Source organism: Barbus barbus, assembly GCF_936440315.1.
Source record: "Barbus barbus genome assembly, chromosome: 13".
NCBI lineage: Eukaryota > Metazoa > Chordata > Actinopteri > Cypriniformes > Cyprinidae > Barbus > Barbus barbus.
This window is the reverse complement of record NC_136741.1, coordinates 1,826,934-1,847,338: the sequence shown is the minus strand read 5'-3', so window position 1 is coordinate 1,847,338 and position 20,405 is coordinate 1,826,934. Positions and strand designations below refer to the sequence as shown.

At 36.6% G+C, this 20,405-nt stretch overlaps 1 protein-coding gene across 1 annotated transcript; it reads left to right on the top strand.

Annotated features, from left to right (window-relative positions):
* The first annotated feature begins 358 nt into the window (after positions 1-358).
* LOC306878933 (phosphatidate phosphatase LPIN2) lies at positions 359-20,154 on the top strand. The gene is made up of 20 exons (XM_079431552.1): positions 359-434; positions 3,758-3,958; positions 5,104-5,199; positions 5,286-5,518; positions 6,908-7,015; positions 7,132-7,237; positions 9,380-10,154; positions 10,247-10,340; positions 11,648-11,841; positions 12,509-12,602; positions 12,896-12,965; positions 13,045-13,137; positions 13,291-13,364; positions 14,004-14,133; positions 15,557-15,705; positions 15,790-15,876; positions 16,699-16,851; positions 17,171-17,285; positions 17,377-17,480; positions 18,236-20,154. Exons 2-20 carry the CDS (start codon positions 3,767-3,769, stop codon positions 18,378-18,380), a joined length of 3,012 nt encoding a protein of 1,003 aa, XP_079287678.1. The 5' UTR covers positions 359-434; positions 3,758-3,766; the 3' UTR covers positions 18,381-20,154.
* Positions 20,155-20,405: the final 251 nt, after the last annotated feature.

Here is a 20,405-nt window from a genome sequence, read left to right as displayed (position 1 = left end):
AGACTGGTTTCTTGAACATGACAATGAGTTCACTTTACTCAAATGGCCTCCACAGTCACCAGATCTCAATCCAATAGAGCACCTTTGGCATGTGGTGGAACGGGAGATTCGCATCATGGAAGTAGGCTATATGTGTATGTATAATATGGGTTATTTATTTAAAGATTGATTATTTGGTAAGCGCTGGCTTTTATTTAAGAAATATTATTAAATAAACAAATAAATGCAAAAAAGAGAAAACAATAATACTCCCTCTAGCGGTGCTTTACTGAAACTTGAGGAACTGAACACAAACGCACACGTCAACAGAGCTAGACGGAAAGAGGGCGTGTCCTGAGGCGAGTCCCAGCTTGTCATTGGCTGTCACATGATTGACGTGCTGACGTGGGCGTGATTGCTCAGGAAGTTTTTAATGAATCGCGGTTGTGTTTGAGGTAAGAGCAGTCGCATTAACTTCATAATTTCACCTTTTTATGGTTAAATGTTTGTTTATCAGTTGTTGTGTTTTCAGCTGAAACGAGTGTTTAGTGTTTGTAAAGAGCTGCGCTGTGTTTTTGTTCCCTGAAGAGTCTCTGGATTGCTTTTAGTGTTTATAATATAAAAAACATAAAACGAAGAAGTCGATTCATGTTTAAACAAACCCTAAAAAAGATGGTTTTGTAGGTAAATTGTGTTTGTAAATTGTATGGCTTTGGTGTTTGACAGTGGACACGCAGTCGGACAAAACAACACATTAATGGTCGTTTTACTCTTCAGTTGATTTTTATTCAATCAGCAGTTTCCCCTGTTAAACATCTAAAATGCGGTTAAACTGGGTTTTTATCATGTTTTCATTCATTCTTAGGCACAAATTCCTAGGGTTTGTAAATAATAGCCCCTATCTATTATTTTAGATATTAAAATATTGATTTTGGTTAGTCTTTATCAGTCCTGATCAAATATGATGCTTATTTCCTGTTGTTTGCCTTGACTTGTGTTAAACCTGCCATGCTGTTAGAGACTGAGATAATCAAAAATAATGTTTATTCATTATAATATAATTTCAAAACAAATGCTGGTGTTTAGAATTTTCTGTTCGTCAAAGAATCATTGTTTCTACAACAATATTGTGCAGCACAACTGTTTCCAACATTAATAATAATAATCAGAAATGTTTGTTGAGCAGTAAATCAGTATATTAAAATGATTTCTGAAGATCATGTGACACTGAAGAGTTATGATGCTGAAAATTCATTTTACAATACATTTCACATAGAAAACACATTTTAAATTGTAATGATATTTCAGAATTGTACTGTTTTTGTATTTTTGATCAAATAAATGCAGCCTCGGAGAGCAAAAGAGACTTCGTTCATAAACATTTGTGCATTTTCAATATTAGTCAAACAATTTGACACACTGGACTTACGTTATGCTTAAAAATAGTTTTAAACGCATAGAAATCACTAGTTGTAAACATGCTGAAATGACAGATTTTGAGGGTTGTTAATGAATTCTGGGTAGTTTAGAGGTCATTAAGGTCATGAAGATGATTGACAGACTAACTGTGCTGCGATCTTGCTGACTTACCCGTGTGTGATGATGGTCGGCGTTGACATCAGTGAGTCGAGTCATCGTCAAGATTAATGTGATGTTGAACTTCATCGGCGTGAATGTTCACATCGGTCTGTGAATTTAGAGCGTCGTCTGACAGAATTAGACAGCTGGTGTCGTTCTCTCTCTCTCTCTCAAACACACACAATAGCAGATGAAAAGAACGGCTGAGCATGTTACAAACTGCTGGCATGGCTTTCATGCTGTGTGTGCAGTCAGATCACAGTGTGTGTGTGTGAGTTTAGACGTGTGATGCGTTACAGATGTTTGTGTGTGAGAGGGAGGGAGAAAGACAGCGAGAGAAAACAGTTGAATGTACTGGGTCTCTCTGAAAATCACCAGTATCACCGTCTTTGTTCATTTTGCACTCAACCATCACAGAGAGACACAGAATAAGGGCTTGAATGCAAGTAAAATAGGCTCTGGATGTGGATAGTTTAGTTAGTCCAGATAGTTAACTCCGCTCTAGGATGAAGGAGGTGTTTACTCCTCGATGGCAGCTGAAGGGTGGAGGGATCATCATCATCATCAGTCACTTTGGGTAGGTGCTCATCGTGGATCATCAGAGCAGGAGAATTTCCTCAGTTTGAGAAATGATAGTGCACTTTTTAACCCTGTAAAGCCTACTGTATCATATTAGATACACAAAGGCCTCTAGATCATCTTCAACATGAACAAAGCTTTGCTGCTAAACATGTCATAATCTACTCTATGCCTTCTGGCGTCTAATAGTTTAGACTTTTAAGGTCTTTTAGTTTAATTGTACAAAAGTCCTCCTTCAGCTTGTGCTTCACGTGTCTTTTTGCCGTCAAATTTTTATCAAGTAAACGTAAGAATAACTTTCATAGTAGTAGTATTTCAAGATGAACACGTACTGGACTCAAGAAACTTTGGGTTGCTTCATTTGTTTTAGAAAAAATATCAATATTAAAAATATGATCATCAGGAACATTTATTTGTTCATCCCTCAATCAATGTATTGCATCGCGTTATATGATTTGATCAACAAATTTCATCATCTTCCTGAGGCATATTATTGTATATTTCTATCATTTTCTGTGAGTATCTGTGACGCTGTTGATTTCATTGATTCACATTACAAGCATCAGAATTTCATCTCATAAATATCAGCGTTTGCAGCATTTTGCACAGTTTGGGCCTCTGAATAAAAGTTTTTTTCTTTTCATATTTTCACTGTATCAGACTATTTGAGCCATAAAAGCCTGACGTATCAAATATAATACTCAACAAAAACACTTATAAAATAAAAGTCAGACTAAAATCTAAAGACAGAAGTTTGCATATGTCAGGCCTTACAGGGTTAAAATGTGTTTGTGGCACAAGGTGTTAAAGTAATTTCAGCAATTTCATATTATGATGAAATTGTATTTCATAAGTTTGATTTGTCTTTATATCAGCCAGCAGACACCCTGATCTCTAAATGAGCATCAAATCCTGAACCAAATGCTGAACTCAGTTTGTGTTTAGTTTGTTCACTTGATTGCCATCCAAAATCTTTTGTTTGAATTTAATGACTGAATTAGTCAAATCAGGTCGGGTCACAGATGGCGATTCTGTTTATTATCTATATGGTATGTTGCTATATGTATGTTTATATAACTATTATTTATATATTTAACCAGCTATGTTGTCCTCAGACTAACTGTGATGTCAGACCACTGAGCTTGAATGAGAAAGGAGAGGTTTCAACTCGTTAAGGTGTTTCTTAATGTCAACAATAAATCAAATCATATTTCACCCTATTAACCTTCTCCTTGATTCCTGGACTGATCTTGTTGTGAATGATTCATCAGTGGAGGTTATTCTAAAGAAAAATAACTTGCTCCACTCTTACAGTCCCACACCAAAGAGGTGAGGAACAAACACAGTTATTCTAGTCTGATAACACACCTGACAATATTGCGTAACATGTATTTGTCAGATTTATATTATGTCAGATCCAGTTTTACAAATGTAGCCAATGTCGTTTTTGGCATGACTTCGAATCTGCCAACATGTCATGATGTTGAGATGATGCACTGCCTGACTTTTGCTCCGTGTGCAAAGGTCATAGTTGTACTTTAAGTTTCAGAAATATTGAGGGCACTTCAGGAAAAATATGATCTAAACTGCACACTGGTATTCTTTGTCTCTTGTTCTTCAGTCCCTGACCATGAACTACGTGGGTCAGCTGGCAGAGACGGTGTTTGTGACCGTGAAGGAACTGTATCGCGGTCTGAATCCGGCCACGCTCACCGGCGGCATCGACGTCATCGTGGTTCGCCAGCCTGATGGCAGCTACCAGTGCTCGCCGTTTCACGTGCGCTTCGGGAAACTCGGAGTCCTGCGCTCCAAAGAGAAAGTGGTGAGGTGGACGTTTGTTAAACTCAAGTTAGTGCAAGCTGGTTGTTATGTGGCAGCTGTGTTTATGTGTTACCTAGTTATTAGTGCAAGCTGCTGGTTATGTGCTGAACATCTGTCAGATGTCATCTGTCTCAGATTGAGCAATCGGTTAGTTAAAGCTGTCATGCTTGTCTCTGCTTCCTCTTTCTCAGAACTAACTTAAACACCAGACTATTGGTAGAACATCTTGTTAGCAGGAAATAGTTATGAGGATGTGCAAGCGTTTTCATAAATGTGTCAAAAACACAGCTAGCACATTATGTCAGAATGAAAATAATTAACAGAATTTAAACATTTTGTTAGACAGTCGTGGCTGTCATGTTTTCATTTAACAGCAGTGGAATTTTAACTTAAACTTTATTTAATTTATTTTTATTTTACAGCAAATATAATGTTAGTCACATTTTCATTCAACAGCAATTACATCTCACTTAACTTGCATAATAATAATTGCTAAATGAAAGTATGCATTGCAAGTTCGGTTAAGTTAAAATTCCACTGCCAATAAATTTGCTTTAAAATAAAAAGTAATACGATTTAAAATGGTAAATTTAATTTAAGTTAAATAGAATTCCATTGATGTTAAATGAAAACTTGACTGCTATTTAATGAATAAAAATAATTTTTTTTTATTTCATTAATTTAATGGCAGTTATAATGTCATTCAACAGCAATTGCATGTAATTTAGCTTAGTTAGATTTGATTTTAATTAAATTTAATTTAATTTAAATGTAACTTAAACTAATTTTTTTTAAAGGCTTGGAATTTAACATTTTACTCTCTCGTTGACCATTAGAATAACACTTTTTCTTTTTTTTTTTTTTCTCTTCTGTACCTTTTAAGCCTTCTTTATGTAACAGACTTATGTGTACAGAATATGTGTTGATATGCAAATTATGCCATTCATATGTTAACGAGCTCATGGATAATGAATGAGGCTTGAGTATTTCTACATAGCACATCATTTTTCTTTCCAACGAGTCAAGAAAATGTTATTTCCCACATTAATTGTTTGGTTTTTAAGAATTCGTATTTCTAAACCAGGAAGCCTAAGACATGCTGCTCCTCGTTCAGCTCATGTAAGCGCTGTATTCGTCCCTCCACAGGTGGATATTGAGATCAATGGAGAGCCTGTGAGCCTGCATATGAAGCTGGGAGATAACGGAGAGGCGTTCTTCGTGGAGGAGAATGAGGATTTTGAGGTCTGTCTGGATGGCTTTGAGTTTTCTAATCTCTCTTGTAATGTTCTGCTGTGGTTTTCACGATGCTCTCTCTGTGTCCGTCTCAGACGCGGGTTCCCGCTCACCTCTGCACCTCTCCGATCCCCACCGATGTCCCGGAAGTGTCTGAGATGACCGAGTCTCCCTCCAGCATCATGTCCTCCTCCAGCCGCCGCAAAAAACGCCGCAGGAAGCGAGCGCGTTCAGACACGCATCTGCGAGAGGAGGCCAGTTCCTCCTCAGACGAGAAAGAAATTCTAGATCAAGATCTCCTAAAGGAAGAGTCACTTCTGGCCGCAAGGTTAGAGGTTTACTAAAGTTATTGTACATTTACTTTCTCTGGAAATTCTGAGGTTGTCTGATCAATGGAAGATTGTTGGCTGCTTATTTCATGAAGCTCTAGCTCAAGACGGCTACACTACTACCAGAAATTATTTTTGCATTGCACCATTAAACCTTGTTGAAACATAATCCTGCTTATAAACTAAATATTATACGGACGCCTCCGACTAGGAGTAACAGTTGGATTAAAATAGCAGACTGACTGAACTGCGTTATTAAACTTGTTTTACCTGACAAACTTCAATCCTTTAGACAATCCTTTACACTTATTTACATTTTAAGCATCATATCATCATAGAAGGTAAACGTTCTGCATTCAGAACAAATGGTGCAACCAAATTAAATATACACTGTAAAAAATGTGGAATTTCATGTGATTTTATATTAAAATGCTGGGAAATATACAGTCATCTTAAAGTTTACAGTGAAAAACTGTAAATTGACATTACCAGAAATCTGTTACCGTTTACATTTGATGGTTTTTCATTGAAATAACTCTTTCTTCTTAGTATGTTGGGTTTTATCCTACATCTCTTGTTGTTAAATGAATATTTATTGCATTGTTTTAGTATCATCTGTTTTATGGTGTTTTGTATTTGTGTGTATGACACTGTGTGCACCTTCTATATATTAATATTTGCCTCAGCTTGTGGAAAAGTTACTCGTGATCAACTTTGTTAATGAAATATACGATTTATTTTACTGTAAATTTAAGTTGTTTAATCTGAGTTGGTCTTAGTTTAATATTGTTTAATCTTAATGAGGGAAAACCTTTCAGGTTTTAATCTGTAAAACTTGCTACCATATTTTTTTTTACAGTAGTTCTGGTAACCATAGCTACCATTTTAATTCCACATAGCATAAATTCCACAGATTTATTTTTACAGTGTACAGAGTTGATTACAAACTACCTAGTACGTGCAACGCCTCTAATGTGGACGTTATGTTCCCATTTAAAGGGATAGTTCACACATACACCCAAAAACCTTCCTTCATCATTTACTTACCCTCAAGTATTTCCAAAGCTGCATGAGTTTCTTTCTTCTGCTGAGCACAAAAGAAGATATTGACTAATGTGTGTAAGCAAACAGTTTCTGGTCCCCATTGACTTCTATAGTGTGGAAAAAAAAAAATACTATGGAAATCAATGGCTACTAGCAATTGTTTGGTTTCCTACATTCCTCAAAATATCATCTTCTGTGTTCAAAGAAACTTTGGAGTAACGTGAGGGTGAGTAATTGACAGAATTATCTTTTTTGGGTAACCTGTCCCTTTAAAGCAAAAACTTACGGACAGCTGGTGTAACCTAACCCAGGTCACTGATGATTTGTGTTTTTACTCTCTACAGTAAGTCTGTGTACTACTCTCTGTCGGAGGAACCCTTCGAGGAACCGTCTGGAGCTCAGAGCAGAGACGTTCATCCTCACTCTGATGGAGAGTGTTCTGTTAATGAGAGGTAGTTATGTATCCTTAAAAGTCTTTGACTGATGTAGTTCAGCCCATATATTCTCTCTCTGTTTATATTATGGATACCTGAACGTATAGCTCTGCTTGTGTTATCTCTACCTGCAGTGTGTTCTTCAGTCGTCCCTCCTCTCCTAAGAGTGATTCAGAGTTATGTAAGCCGCAGGAATCTCTAGGGCCTCAGATGCAGTGGAACTGGGGTGCTTTTCCCAAGGTACCGTGCTGCATGCATACAGATTTCATCGCAGATAGTCTCTCCAGAATGTCCGAATGTTCTAAAACCAATTAAGCTGCCTATGTAGGCAGTATTTTTAGACATATGTCCACTCTGAACAAGTTAAAACATTAGATTAGGGTAGAGTGGGGGAAAAATGCCCCCGTACTGTTTTTCCCAAAATAACCGCAAGATAAAGTCAAGATACATTTTTATTGTAACTATGGACTATGTTGATGAGAGTGATGTAGACGTTTTCACGATGAAGCTCACACTGGTGATGTATCGCAGAGAAAACAGATTTCACAGTAAATGATCTAATTATAAGCAGCAAGAAAGTGTTAAATAAATGAATATTTATGAATAAATTCTATTCATTTCATTAAAGAATACTGGGGAAAAAATATAAGTTTCCACAAAAATACATAACTGTTTTCAACATTGATAACAATCAGAAATGTTTGTTGAGCAGTAAATCAGTATATTATTATGATTTCTGAAGATCATGTGACACTGAAGACTGGAGGAATGATGCTGAAAATACAGCTTTGATCACAGAAATAAATTACAGTTTAACATATGTTCACATAGAAAACGCTTATTTTAAATTGTAGTAATATTTCAAAATATTATTGTTTTACTGTATCAATTAAATGCAGCTTTGGTGAGCAAAAGAGACTTATTTCAAAGTTATTTAAAAAAATCTTAAACGGGGGGGATCACGTGACGCTTTCATGAGCCAAGTCACACATTAGCTGAGCTCCGTGTATATTACCCGTCTTTTATTGTTGTTCGTCGTCTTTTTTTACATTTGGGGTAGTTTTTTCATTTGTCGTTGGTCTGGAGATGTCACACAGTTGGAAACTCGCTCATCTTTCACCATAATCCTCGCCAATTAAGAAGAAAACCCAACCAGCGGCTGACATTGAAGACAATATGGCGATTACTATAAAGTGATTTGAGGACATTTTAAAGGCTGAATTAGCAGCAATGCGCACCGAATTTGCCTCTCGCATGACTACAATCCAGAATATATGCTCTAAAGTTTACTTTTTATTCGGGGAACCGAGAGAGCAGAAAAAAGTGATCGAACACCCCGGCCGTCTGGATGCCCTCGAGCAGCAGGTGACTGATCTACAGGACTGCATCAGACGCAGTAATCTCCGGCTGCTGGGACTACGAGAAGGATGACCCGATCGGCTTTCTGAAACGGTCACTGCCCATCTGGATCCCATCACTTGCGGGCAGAGATATCGAGATTGAACGCGAGCATCAAGTTTACTCCAGAGCTTCAACGGATCACTCCAAACTGCGAGTGTTTCTCTTCAATCCGTTACGCTACAACGACAGGAATTTGATTCATAATGAAGCAAGACGCCGCAGTACAATACGGAAGGAATTAAAAGAGGCAGGTCTGCAGACCTTTCTTCAGTATCCAGCTACTCTGAAGATCGTTATGAAACCCGGCGAGACCAAACTAATGCACTCACCAGACGAGGCGCATCGGTTCCTGAGCTCCGTTCCTGCTCTTCATTCTCCCGGGATAGACGTGGCACAAGGGTTTGATAATACCGAGTGACTCGACTTCTGATTTATTGATCTAGAACTTCATGCATCAATTGGCTGGCATGCACTGGCAGTTCTTCATGTAAGCTAGGAAACTTGGTATAACTAATGCACAGTTTTCAAAGTACATGATACAATTATTTGTTTGTTTCCTCGTTATGGAAAGTACACACTATTTTTATTTTTATTTTTTTAACCCCACTTTATCACTCGTGTGAATTTGAAGTTATTCTGTTCTCTTATAATAGGGCTAATGTTCTAAAGAATGGTACTGGCTGTCATGTTACTGTCACTGATTAAGACCGGGGAGGGCAGCTACCTGGGGTTTTTACCCCAGTCTGTAAAGTTTTGTGGGGTGGGTTTTCTTTGTTAATGGATTTTTAAAGGCAGACTTGAGTTAATTTATTTGCAGTGGTACAACTTTCTCTCATTTGTTTTGGTTTTTTTTCTTTTCATGTACTTGAGTTTGCCTTTTAAATAGAAAAATAAAACAAATGTTCACAAAAACAAAATCTTAAACAGTAGCGCATGAGGATTAAATAAGCAGCTGATTCAGTGTTTCTTGTGTTTGTGTAGGTGTGTCAGGCAGAGAGGGATGAATCTGATTCGCTGCGTGACCCACCCATCATGCCCTCTGACCACTCCCACTTCCGCACCATCCATCGACAAGCGTCCATTGATGTGGACAGCACTGACTCTACAGCGACGGTGACCGTGGTGAGACCTGAACCTCAGATTGGTACGACCAGCCCTGTTCCTTTAGATGACACTCATGCAGTTGTATCGTCTTCATTTAACACACAACTGGACGTCAAGGTCACCGAAACGCGTGTAGTGACCTTTCAGTCCGCAGACGACACCTTCCCACAGGCCTGGACTGCACTGGAAAACAAAGAGACCAAAGACTTAACTGTCAGCACAGTTAGCAGCACAGACAATCACAATCAGACCTATAATATAACCAGCTCTACTAACACAATCAACGGGACCAGTGCTGTCAGTAGTGCAGCTAGTTTAGACACTGTGGCTCATGTAGGAAGCCAAGAAACCTGGGATGAGAATAATGTCTCAGTCACATCCGAAATCCAAACCATCACATTCGGTGAGACTGAATCAAATACGGTTTTAGAAGCAGAAACGGAGGTAAACTCAGCAGACACGATCACGGTTTTACCAAAACACCAAAGCTCTGTAGGCGGCTCAGAGGAGGGGGCGGGATTAGAGACTTCACAGACCAATCAGAACGCAGACTGTGCTGGAGTGACACCAGCTCTGGAGTCCATCGTCAAATCAGAGGATTCGATGCTTCTTGAGTCCTCGAAAACAGCAGACTCTCAGGACAAGAGGAAAGGTAGCGGATTACATTCTCTACTTATTCCAGTGCACTAGTTCAGTGATTGAAAATGATTTGAAACATTTCACCTAACTGTACGTTTTTTCTAGTCAAGCGGAGTCATCATTTGGGACCATCTGATATCTATCTAGACGACCTGTCCAGTCTTAACCCTGCAGTTGCTGCCCTCTATTTTCCAAAGAGGTTAGAAGCTTTATTACCCAACATTCTTCATAATTTAGTTTTATTAGATTTATTTACGTCTGCTTTTTGACGTAATACATAAATAATTGTTAGACTACAACAAAAATATAAAATTTATTAATAATAATGGCAAAAATAATAACAAATAAAATCTACAAAAAATTTGTGCTGTCAAACGATTAATCGCATCCAAAATAAAAGTCTTTGTTTACATAATATATGTGCTGTGTAAATTTATTATGCATATAAATACACACACATGCATGTATATATTTAAGAAAAATATGTTTATATATATTAAATATATTTATATGTAATATATTATTTTTAAATAAATGTATACATGTAAATATTTTCAAAATATATACACTGTGTGTGTGTATTTATATGTACATAATAAATATACACGGTACACACGCATTATATAAACTTATTTTGGATGAGATTAATTGTGATTAATCGTTTGACAGCACCGCATAAAATAAATATTTTTTTATTTTTGACACCATAAACAAATGATTGTAGCACTACAGTAATGAAAATATAATATTCATTGAGTATTATTATTAATAATAATAGCAAAAATAAAAAAAACTATTTTAATTGTTTTCTTTGATTTTTGATGTAATGATTGTAGGACTACAGCAATAAAATCTATTAAATAAAATCAATCATTATTATTGTTATGTTTTTATGTATTTATGCAAAGTTGTTTTGTGATCTTTATAATCACAAATATTTTTTTCGTCTTTTGCGTTATGATTGTTAATCTGCATATTTCTTACTTGAGAATGAAGGGCTGTAATTATCCAAACAATACATTAAATAAGTTTCTTCACCCAGCAACAGTATTCACAGGTATCGGGGGTCCAAAGTTAGAAGATTAAGAATCATTTACATTTAGTCCTTTAGCAGACGCTTTTATTCAAAGGACTTACAAAATCAACAAAAGAGCAAGATTACGCAAGTGCTATGACAAGTCTCAGTTAGCCTAACGCAATACACATAGTAAGGTTTTTTTATTATTATTTAATAAAGAAAACAAATAGAATACAAAAAGAATAGAGAAGCTAGTTTTTTTTTTTAAACGACTAGTTAGTAAATGAATGGAGTGCTAGTCTAAAAGAATCAGTCACTAAAAATGCTGTATTGATCAACTGTGGACAGATCCATGTCTGTGATGGTTCTGCTGTAGTGGCTGATGACTGTACTATCATTTTAAATATGGAAAAGCTTAATATAAGGAATGGGTATGAATGTCCAGATGTTTGACCGGTAGTTTAATTCCTGTCCCTTCATGTTTTCAGTGAGACAGAGTCGTCAGATCTGCGCTCGACTCATGGGCCGGATCCGTCTCCTCCCTCGGGTCAGCTGTCGTCTCAGTCACTGGGCAGCACTAACGCAGACAGCGGCACCGAGTATCTGTCTGACTCTACCACAGACACGCTGGACGTGACCATGTCTCTGTGCGGGAGAGGAGATATCAGTCAGATCAGTAAAGGTAAAGAGTGAGACAAACACTGTGTCCCAACCAATAAATCTCAACCATGTTCAGTCACGACATCACACATTGGTCTACACTCCTGCTCCAAATAACCATATGTGACCCTGGAGCACAAAAGCAGTCATATATTCGTAGCAATAGCCAACAATACATTGTATGGGTCAAAATTATAAATTGTAATTTTTTGTCAAAAATCATTAGGATATTAAGAAAAGACCATGTTCCATGAAGATATTTTGTAAATTTCCTACCGTAAATATCAACGTGATTTTTGATTAGTAATATGCATTGCTAAGAACTTCATTTGGACAACTTTAAAGGCGATTTTCTCAATATTTAGATCTTTTTTGTGCACCCTCAGATTCCAGATTTTCAAATATATTTATCTTGGCTAAATATTGTCCTATCATAGCAAACCATACATCAATGGAAAGCTTATTCATTTATTTATTGATGTATAAATCTCAATTTAAAAAAATTGACCCTTATGACTGGTTTTGTGGTCCATATATTGAACATTAAATATATTATGATTGGGTGTGATTTTTGCTGTTTCATGCAGCATTTTATTTTCAGGGCAGAAAAATGATTTAGGTTTATATCTTTGGTTCTTCCTGTATTAACTTTCTTTTTTATTTATTTTTTTGTTTGTTTTGTGTTGCAGAGAAGTTCATGGAGCATCTTGTCAAGTATCAAGACTTTGTCAACAACCCTGGAATTATTGAAGACCCAAACCTTGTCATCTGCATCAACTCAAAGTTAGCATGTGTAATATTCATTTATTAAAGCTGTAGGCAACAAAAACTGTTGGTAACAGCAATCTGTAGTACAACAATATTCAATAGCAAATACATGAAACAGTTCTTAGTAAAATAGTTAGTCTAACTGGAGGTTGGTTACAGTTGCCAGCAAACTTGGCACATTAATATTCTATGAAACTGAGGTGAAGTTACTGGTGCGAGTAAATCGGCTTTAGATGTGGCTCATCCAATTAGATTTTAGAGCCAGAGCTTTTTATCGTTTTTTAGCTTTGTGGCCGTTTTTCTTTCAGATATTATAACTGGGCTGTGGCAGCGCCAATGATTCTGTCAGTTCAGGCTTTCCAGAAGACTTTACCAAAGGTGGGTCGCGTCAGAGATCATTGATTACTGCTTCAATGACTTATCGTTCAGAGATAATGACTTGTTTTTTCTGTTGTAGAGCACCATTGAGCAACTAGTCAAAGATAAGATGCCAAAAAAGTCTGGCCGCTGGTGGTTCTCCTGGAGGAGGAAAGATCTTAACAGTGTTGCGGTAAAACTCAATCTAACAGTACAGAAATAATGTTTAACTCATGAAAGGAGCAACGCTATTGTCCAATTTCCCTTTAAGAGACTAAGTACACTATCTGCTGACTGCGCCTGTATATCTCTAATGCCGCACTGCACATTAATTTTCTCATGTTAGGGAAGCCAAAAATCTGATGCAGAGGGGAATCAGCTTGACGCATCTGCTGCTATCGCTGGACACTCGTCACTGAAGTAAGACGTGTTTGCATGCATTGCAAAACATGATGCACTTAGTGTTTTTTCCTAATTATAAAGTTTCAGAAATTATTCAGAAGGATGTTTGACAAATGTTTAAAACTGTTTAAGTCATGCACGCTAGTTTGTCTCAAGTCATGCACCAGCACAAACCACCATCAGTGCACAAAAATATGTTGGAAATGTCTTGTTTATGTGTCATGATATGAGACAACAAAGGAAAGAAGAAAAGCCCCATAAGTTTATAACCAAACTTCATGCATCCACGCTAATAGGTGTCAGTATAAAGTACAAATCTACAGGACAAATAAGAGCAAGCTAAACAAAAGTAACACTTCAAATTGAATGCATGTGTGCACCACATCTTAAAGCATTTTGTTGTCTTTGCACTAAATCTCATGCAACCTGTCAGGGACTTTTTATAATATTGCATAAATTTGTAAGCTTGTTATGAAAGCAACATGCAAATATGGGCTTCCTCTCCTTATATCAGAGAGCACTTGACCTTTGACATATCGAGTCTTCCTTCAGTTAAGCATGATGAAAGTCAGTATTATCAAGACTATTGGCTGACTGTGCATTGCTTATTTGATCTTTGACCCAGTAAATCCATGAATTTGTGTTTTGTGTATGCAGGAGTTCTGTTGAACTCTCGAGTGATGATGATGGCTCTGTCTCCATGAGGAAGAACAGTGAAGTGATGAACACAGTGCAGTGCATCAGTCAGATGTACCGCAAATCCCTCCGGCTGACCTCTGAACAGATCGTAAGAATCATATCAACATCATCATCTGTGTGTGTCATAGAGTTTAGTCACAAGCAAGTGGAAGACCTACAATTTGGAAATAAATTGAACTAGACTAGTCTAGTTAAATTTTACTTAAATATGTATTTATTTATTTAATGAAATAATAATGTTGATTTGGATTTTATTTATTTTTTTAAATTTTTTTTAGAATTTTTTTTTATTATTAATTTTTAATATTAATCTCTTTTTTTTTTTTTTTTTTTTTTTTTTTTTTTTTTGTCACCATTACCTTTTTTTCATCCACAAAAAGCTTGTTTCCACCATGGAATAAAAGTTAATTGCTTTTTATAATAACTTTTTCTCACATTTCAGATTTTATTTTTTTTCTCAGAATTGTCAAGTCAATATTATTTGTATAGCGCTTTTAACAATGCAAATTGTGTCAAAGCAGCTTTACATGGGCTTGATATAAAGCTGGGTGGCTTTATATCAGCTTTACAGTATTTAGACGGGGAAATAGTTTGTCGAAATAGTGTCATTCTCCTCTGGCCAGACAAAATCAGCAGTTTAAATCTAGGCTAAAGCAGAATCAGATTGTGCAAAGGACTCATCTGCTTCCTGTGGTCTTGTCCCGATGGCCGTCTTGGAGACAGGGTCTTCATCAGTCTCTGGGGCTCATCTAGGTGTCCTGATCCCCGCTGACGTTCAGGGCTGTAGAGGTCATCTCTAGGTGCTGATCCACCATTTGATCTGGATACAGTCTGGATCTGGGTGGCTACGGTGACCTCAGAATAAGAAAGAAACTGACTAATATTAGCGTAGATGCCATTCTTCTAACAATGTAACAAGTACATCAGGTGTTTTGGGAAGTGTCCCTGGTTCCGGTTGACCTAATTAATGTAGCCTAACAATCCTTTAACGGATTTGAATTATAGAAATGTGAGTGTATTATGTGTAAGCCAGGTTAAAGAGATGGGTCTTTAATCTAGATTTAAACTGACAGAGTGTGTCTGCTTCCCAAACAGTGTTAAGTAGATTGTTCCAGAGTTTGGGTGCTAAATAGGAAAACGATCTCCCGCCTGCAGTTGATTTTGATTTTCTAGGTATTATCAAATGGCCAGAGATAATTTAGGTTGAAAATATGATTCATGTGAATGTCATTAAAATGTCACAATGCAAAAAATACATAAATAACCAAAATAAATAAATAATATTTAGCATTTAGATGCTGAAGCTTGATAATATTAATGAAGATTAATATGAATTTTCATTACAGTAGTGAGATTTTTTTTGCATTACTCAATGCTCTCAAATTTGGGCTGCATTATTGTACTTTTCCTACTGAACAGCTACTTATTGATCATCTAAACATGTGCAATGGCATGTATGAATTTCTGATATTGTGCGTGTGTGTGTGTGTGTGTGTGTGTGTGTATGGCAGGAGAGTCTGAATCTGCGTGAAGGAGCCAACACTGTGGTGTTCAGTGTGACCACACAGTATCAGGGCACCTGCCGCTGTGAAGCTGCCATTTACCTGTGGAACTACGACGACAAAATCATCATCTCCGACATCGATGGGACCATCACCAAGTGAGTCTCTCTGAATCATAGCAGGAATTAAGTTACTATCTGCGACATTAGGCTGATGGTTGTTAACCTTTCTCTCTGTATCAGGTCAGATGCTCTGGGGCACATTTTACCGCAGCTGGGGAAAGACTGGACTCATCACGGCATCGCCAAACTATATCACAAAATACATCAGTAAGAAACACACACGCTTTAATTCACAACTTTCTGATTTAATAAAACACTTGTTGTTCACTATAAATATATGTGCAATGTTTAATATTTAGTTTTGACATACAGAAACAGTTTAAAGCAGCAGCAATACAAATATAGGTGTCGTATACCTTTATTATATTTTTCACCTGAGATGCACTAGAAAAAAGGGAATGTCATTTGTTTATTTACAATTATTGCTGTTAATTGCATATCTATATTTGCTGACAAAGTCCAACATGCAAATAGGCTTATTTGCTTTGTTGCATCACATCTTGCTATTTTATTTTTAATGTGTTAAAACTTAATGCATGTTATGTGATAAAATGCATACATTATACAATTGATTTATTGACAGCCCTGTTAATATTTTTATTCATCAAGGATGCATTAAAGTGACAGAAATCTTGTCACATTATAAATGTCTTTACTATTTCAAATAAATGCTGTTCTTTCAAAGAATCCTGAAAAATAAAATGTCACAGTTTCCACAAAAATAGTGGGCAGCACAACGGTTTAATAATAATCAGAAATGTTTATTGAGCAGCAAAGCATCATATTAGAATGCTTTCTGAAGGATCATGTGACTCTGAAGAAATGATGCTGAAAATTCAGCTTTGATCAAAGAAATACATTAAATTTTAACAGATATTCACATAGAAGAGTTGGTTTAAATTGTAATAATATTTCAGTTTTTACTGTATTTCTGATCAAATAAATGCAGCCATTAACATTTTGCTGACCCCAAGCGTTTGAATGGTGGTGTATTAAAGAATCATTTATGATTCCGTTCTTCTCTTGCAGGAATGGTTATAAGTTCCTGTACTGTTCAGCTCGAGCTATAGGTATGGCAGACATCACTAAGGGTTACTTGCAGTGGGTAAATGATCGAGGAACGGTTTTACCCAAAGGACCGGTGCTACTGGCTCCCAGCAGCCTGTTCTCAGCCTTACACAGGTGAACACAAACAGATCATTAATACAGATCACAGCGGCCTCCATGACTGACTGTACCGAGGCTACTACTGTGTGTGTGTGTACTTGTTTGTTACATTATGACCAAATGTCCCCACAAGGATAGTAAAACCTGCAATTTGACATTACGAGGGGAAAAAATTATTCAAAATAGTAATTGATGTTTATCTGAATGTGTAAGAATGCAAACAGGTTTTCTGTAAGGGGTAGGTTTAGGGGATAGAAAATATCGTTTGGTCAGTATAAAAGTAATAGTCTATGGAAAGTCCCCACAATTCACAGAAACCTGTGTGTGTTCTCAGGGAGGTGATTGAGAAGAAGCCGGAGGTGTTTAAGATCGCCTGTCTCACTGATATCAGAGATCTGTTCAGTCTTGTCAGACAGCCCTTCTACGCCGCCTTCGGCAACAGAACTAACGTGAGCATTCCTTTAGTGTTACAAACATGTGCAATTAAGCATCTCTTAGGAATTATGGGAAGGCCTGACCGTATCTTGTGTCTGTGTGTAGGATGCATATGCGTATAAGGAGGTCCGTGTACCTGAGACTCACATCTTCACTGTGAACCCCAAAGGAGAACTCATACAAGAAAAGTCCAAAGGAAACAAGTCCTCGTGAGTCACAACACTTTTTTTTTTTATTTTATTTTTTTATTTATCCTTTATTTAACCAGGAGAAGCCCATTGAGATTAAAAATCTCTTTTACAAGGGAGACCTGGCCAAGATAGGCAGCTGAATTACATCACATCATTACATGCATACAAAGACACACAAAAAACATGAAAATAAAGACTAATAAATTAATAGAAACAGTTTGAAAGCCAATTATGCACTTAAAACACTTAAAACTTAGTAAATTGATTCCTTTGAGTGTTTTTAAGTTGTTCTGCAGCAAATTCCATGTAAAGGGTGCAGAATAAACAAAGGCCCTTTTACCCAGCTCAGTACTGACATGTGGGACAGAAAACAAGACAACAGCCTGAGAACAGAGAGAGTAACGACCAGCACTTTTTTTTCATAAGAAGTGAACATAAATAGGATGGAAGCACACCAAGAATAGCCTTATATATAAATGTATACCAATGACAGAGCCTCCGTGTGGCCAGAGCAGACCACCCTACACGAGAGTACAGCTCACAGTGGTGGCTGCGAGCTTTACAATTAGTAATAAATCTCAGCGATGCATGATAGGCTGCGTCAGTCATATGAAGGCATTGAACAGATGAATGCATATACAGTATAATATATCACCATAGTCCAGCACAGATAAAAAGTGGATGCCACTAACCGTTTTTTAACACTAAAAGAAAAGCACAGCTTATTTCGAAAGAAAACAAATGCAATTGTTTTACTTTGGTGTGTGTTTCAGTTACTCTCATCTCAGTGAGCTGGTGGATCACGTCTTCCCCTTCATCTGTAAAGATCCTGCCACCTCCTTCGACTGTCCCGAGTTCAGTAATTTCTCGTACTGGAGAGAGCCGTTGCCTCCGCTGGACCTCGCTGACCTGATCTAGACACAGCAACTCCACACCAATCATCTGTTCAGTTATACCTCTTCCTCAGCATTTCTTCTCATTTTCCTGTACTGTTTATATGAGCCGAATGTGTCTGTGCATTTACAGCCAAACCTGCTGTAGCATCAAAACCAGAGACAAACACGCATGCAAACGCGCACAATCCTACACAAACACGTGATACACACTGGGTGAGGAATGTGCAATGAGGATAGCACAACACTACACGGAGCATCAGCAATGCTCAGAGAAGCTCTTTTGACCCACAGATAGAAGTGCCTTCACCTCTGCACTGACTATAGTACTGGTCTGGGGTTCTCATGAAGGCATGTTCATTTCAACTTCTCTGCCAAATAATGGCCTATTACAGTTTCTAGAGGGTTTTCTATTATTATTATCGGTGTTCTTTTTAAATATGTTTTACAATTGCTTTGAGTGGTTGCGTGAGTTTGTTTTATCAGCAAATACTTTATATACAGCTGAATTATATTTTATTTATTTTGAACATTCAAATTGAGCTAAAGCAAAGACAGTCTATAGATACTTGGCTTCCATTTATTGTATTTAAAAGAACATTGAAACAATAAAAAAAAAATCACCAAGTGACGCTTTAGATTTCACCTGACTGGAGTTTCAGACGTACAGTTAGTGGTGTTTGCCAAAGAAGCATCACTTGCTCGTTGTGGTCAAAAGTGCTGTACAAAGCAAGCATGATTGGAAAATAGTGTATCATGTAGACTATTTTATCCTGTATGATCTGTGACATGTACCCCAGGTTTCACAGACAAGGTTTAAGCCTAGTCCTAGACTAAAATGTAATTCTGAGCCGTTTCAACTGAAAGAAACTTGCACTGACTGATCTTAAAATATATCAGGGCCTTTGTTTTGTCTCAAGATGCACACCAGTAATGTTTTTTCTAAGGCATGTTAATAAAAATTACTGAAATTTCCTAATTGAGCAATGGCCTAATCTAAGCTCTGTCTGTGAAACCGGGCCATAGTAATCTTGCATACTCTATCTAAGGAAGGATACGTGATGCATCCAAAAGTTGAGCTCTGATAAAAACATCCTGGTTAGTTTTACACTGCTCTCTGTACAGTACAGGCAGTTATGGTGTCAGCCAAACATGCTGCTCAAATAATATTACATGTGACCGTGGAGCACAAAACCAGTCTTAAGTCGCTGGGGTGTATTTGTAGCAAGAGCCAAAAATACATTGTATGGGTCAAAATGAATGATTTTTCTTTTATGCCAAAAATCCTTAGGATATTATGTATAGATCATGTTCCATGAAGATATTTAGTAAATTTCCTACCGTAAATATATTAAAACTTAATTTTTGATTAGTAATATGCATTGCTAAGAACTTCATTTGAACAACTTTAAAGGCATTTTTCTCTTCTTCATTTTTCCACCCTCAGATTCCAGATTTTTAAATAGTTGTATCTCGGCCAAATATTGTCCTAACAAACCATACATCAATGCAAAGCTTATTTATTCAGCTTTCAGATGATGTAGAAATCTCAATTTTGAAAAATGGACCCTTATGACTGGTTTTGTGGTCCAGGGTCACATATACTGAATAATATATACTCATATTAGTGTTATTTTTAGTTGGGTAGACATCTGACTTTTTGAACAAAATATAATTTAAAGATATTATAAAATACATGTTATAAATGTGTTGTTATATAAGATATACCTTTTATATTACATGAATCATTATAAAACCACAATAACGACCTCCATTAAAGATCAAAGTTCCCACATCACAATTAAAAGCATTATTTTTTATGTTGACAAAAACTGGGCAAAATATGTTGATCTTTTGCTTATATATTATTAATATTTATTTTTATCATTGCCCATACAGTTAACATTCTAATCAAAATAATTTAAAATTGTCTCATATAATAATATATTAATATTTTTTGTTAAATGGGAGCTTTTAATAGGCTTTGTCGTTTTATTTTATTAATTTTATACATACTGTATGCATATATCATATATATATATGGTTTTTT

Coding starts and splice junctions, on each gene's coding strand:
- LOC306878933 (XM_079431552.1), top strand. CDS start 3,767: ATGAACTACGTGGGTCAGCTGGCAGAGACGGTGTTTGTGACCGTGAAG. Junction 12,603..12,895: donor GTCATCTGCATCAACTCAAA/GTTAGCATGTGT, acceptor TTTTTCTTTCAG/ATATTATAACTGGGCTGTGG. Junction 15,877..16,698: donor CTATATCACAAAATACATCA/GTAAGAAACACA, acceptor CTTCTCTTGCAG/GAATGGTTATAAGTTCCTGT.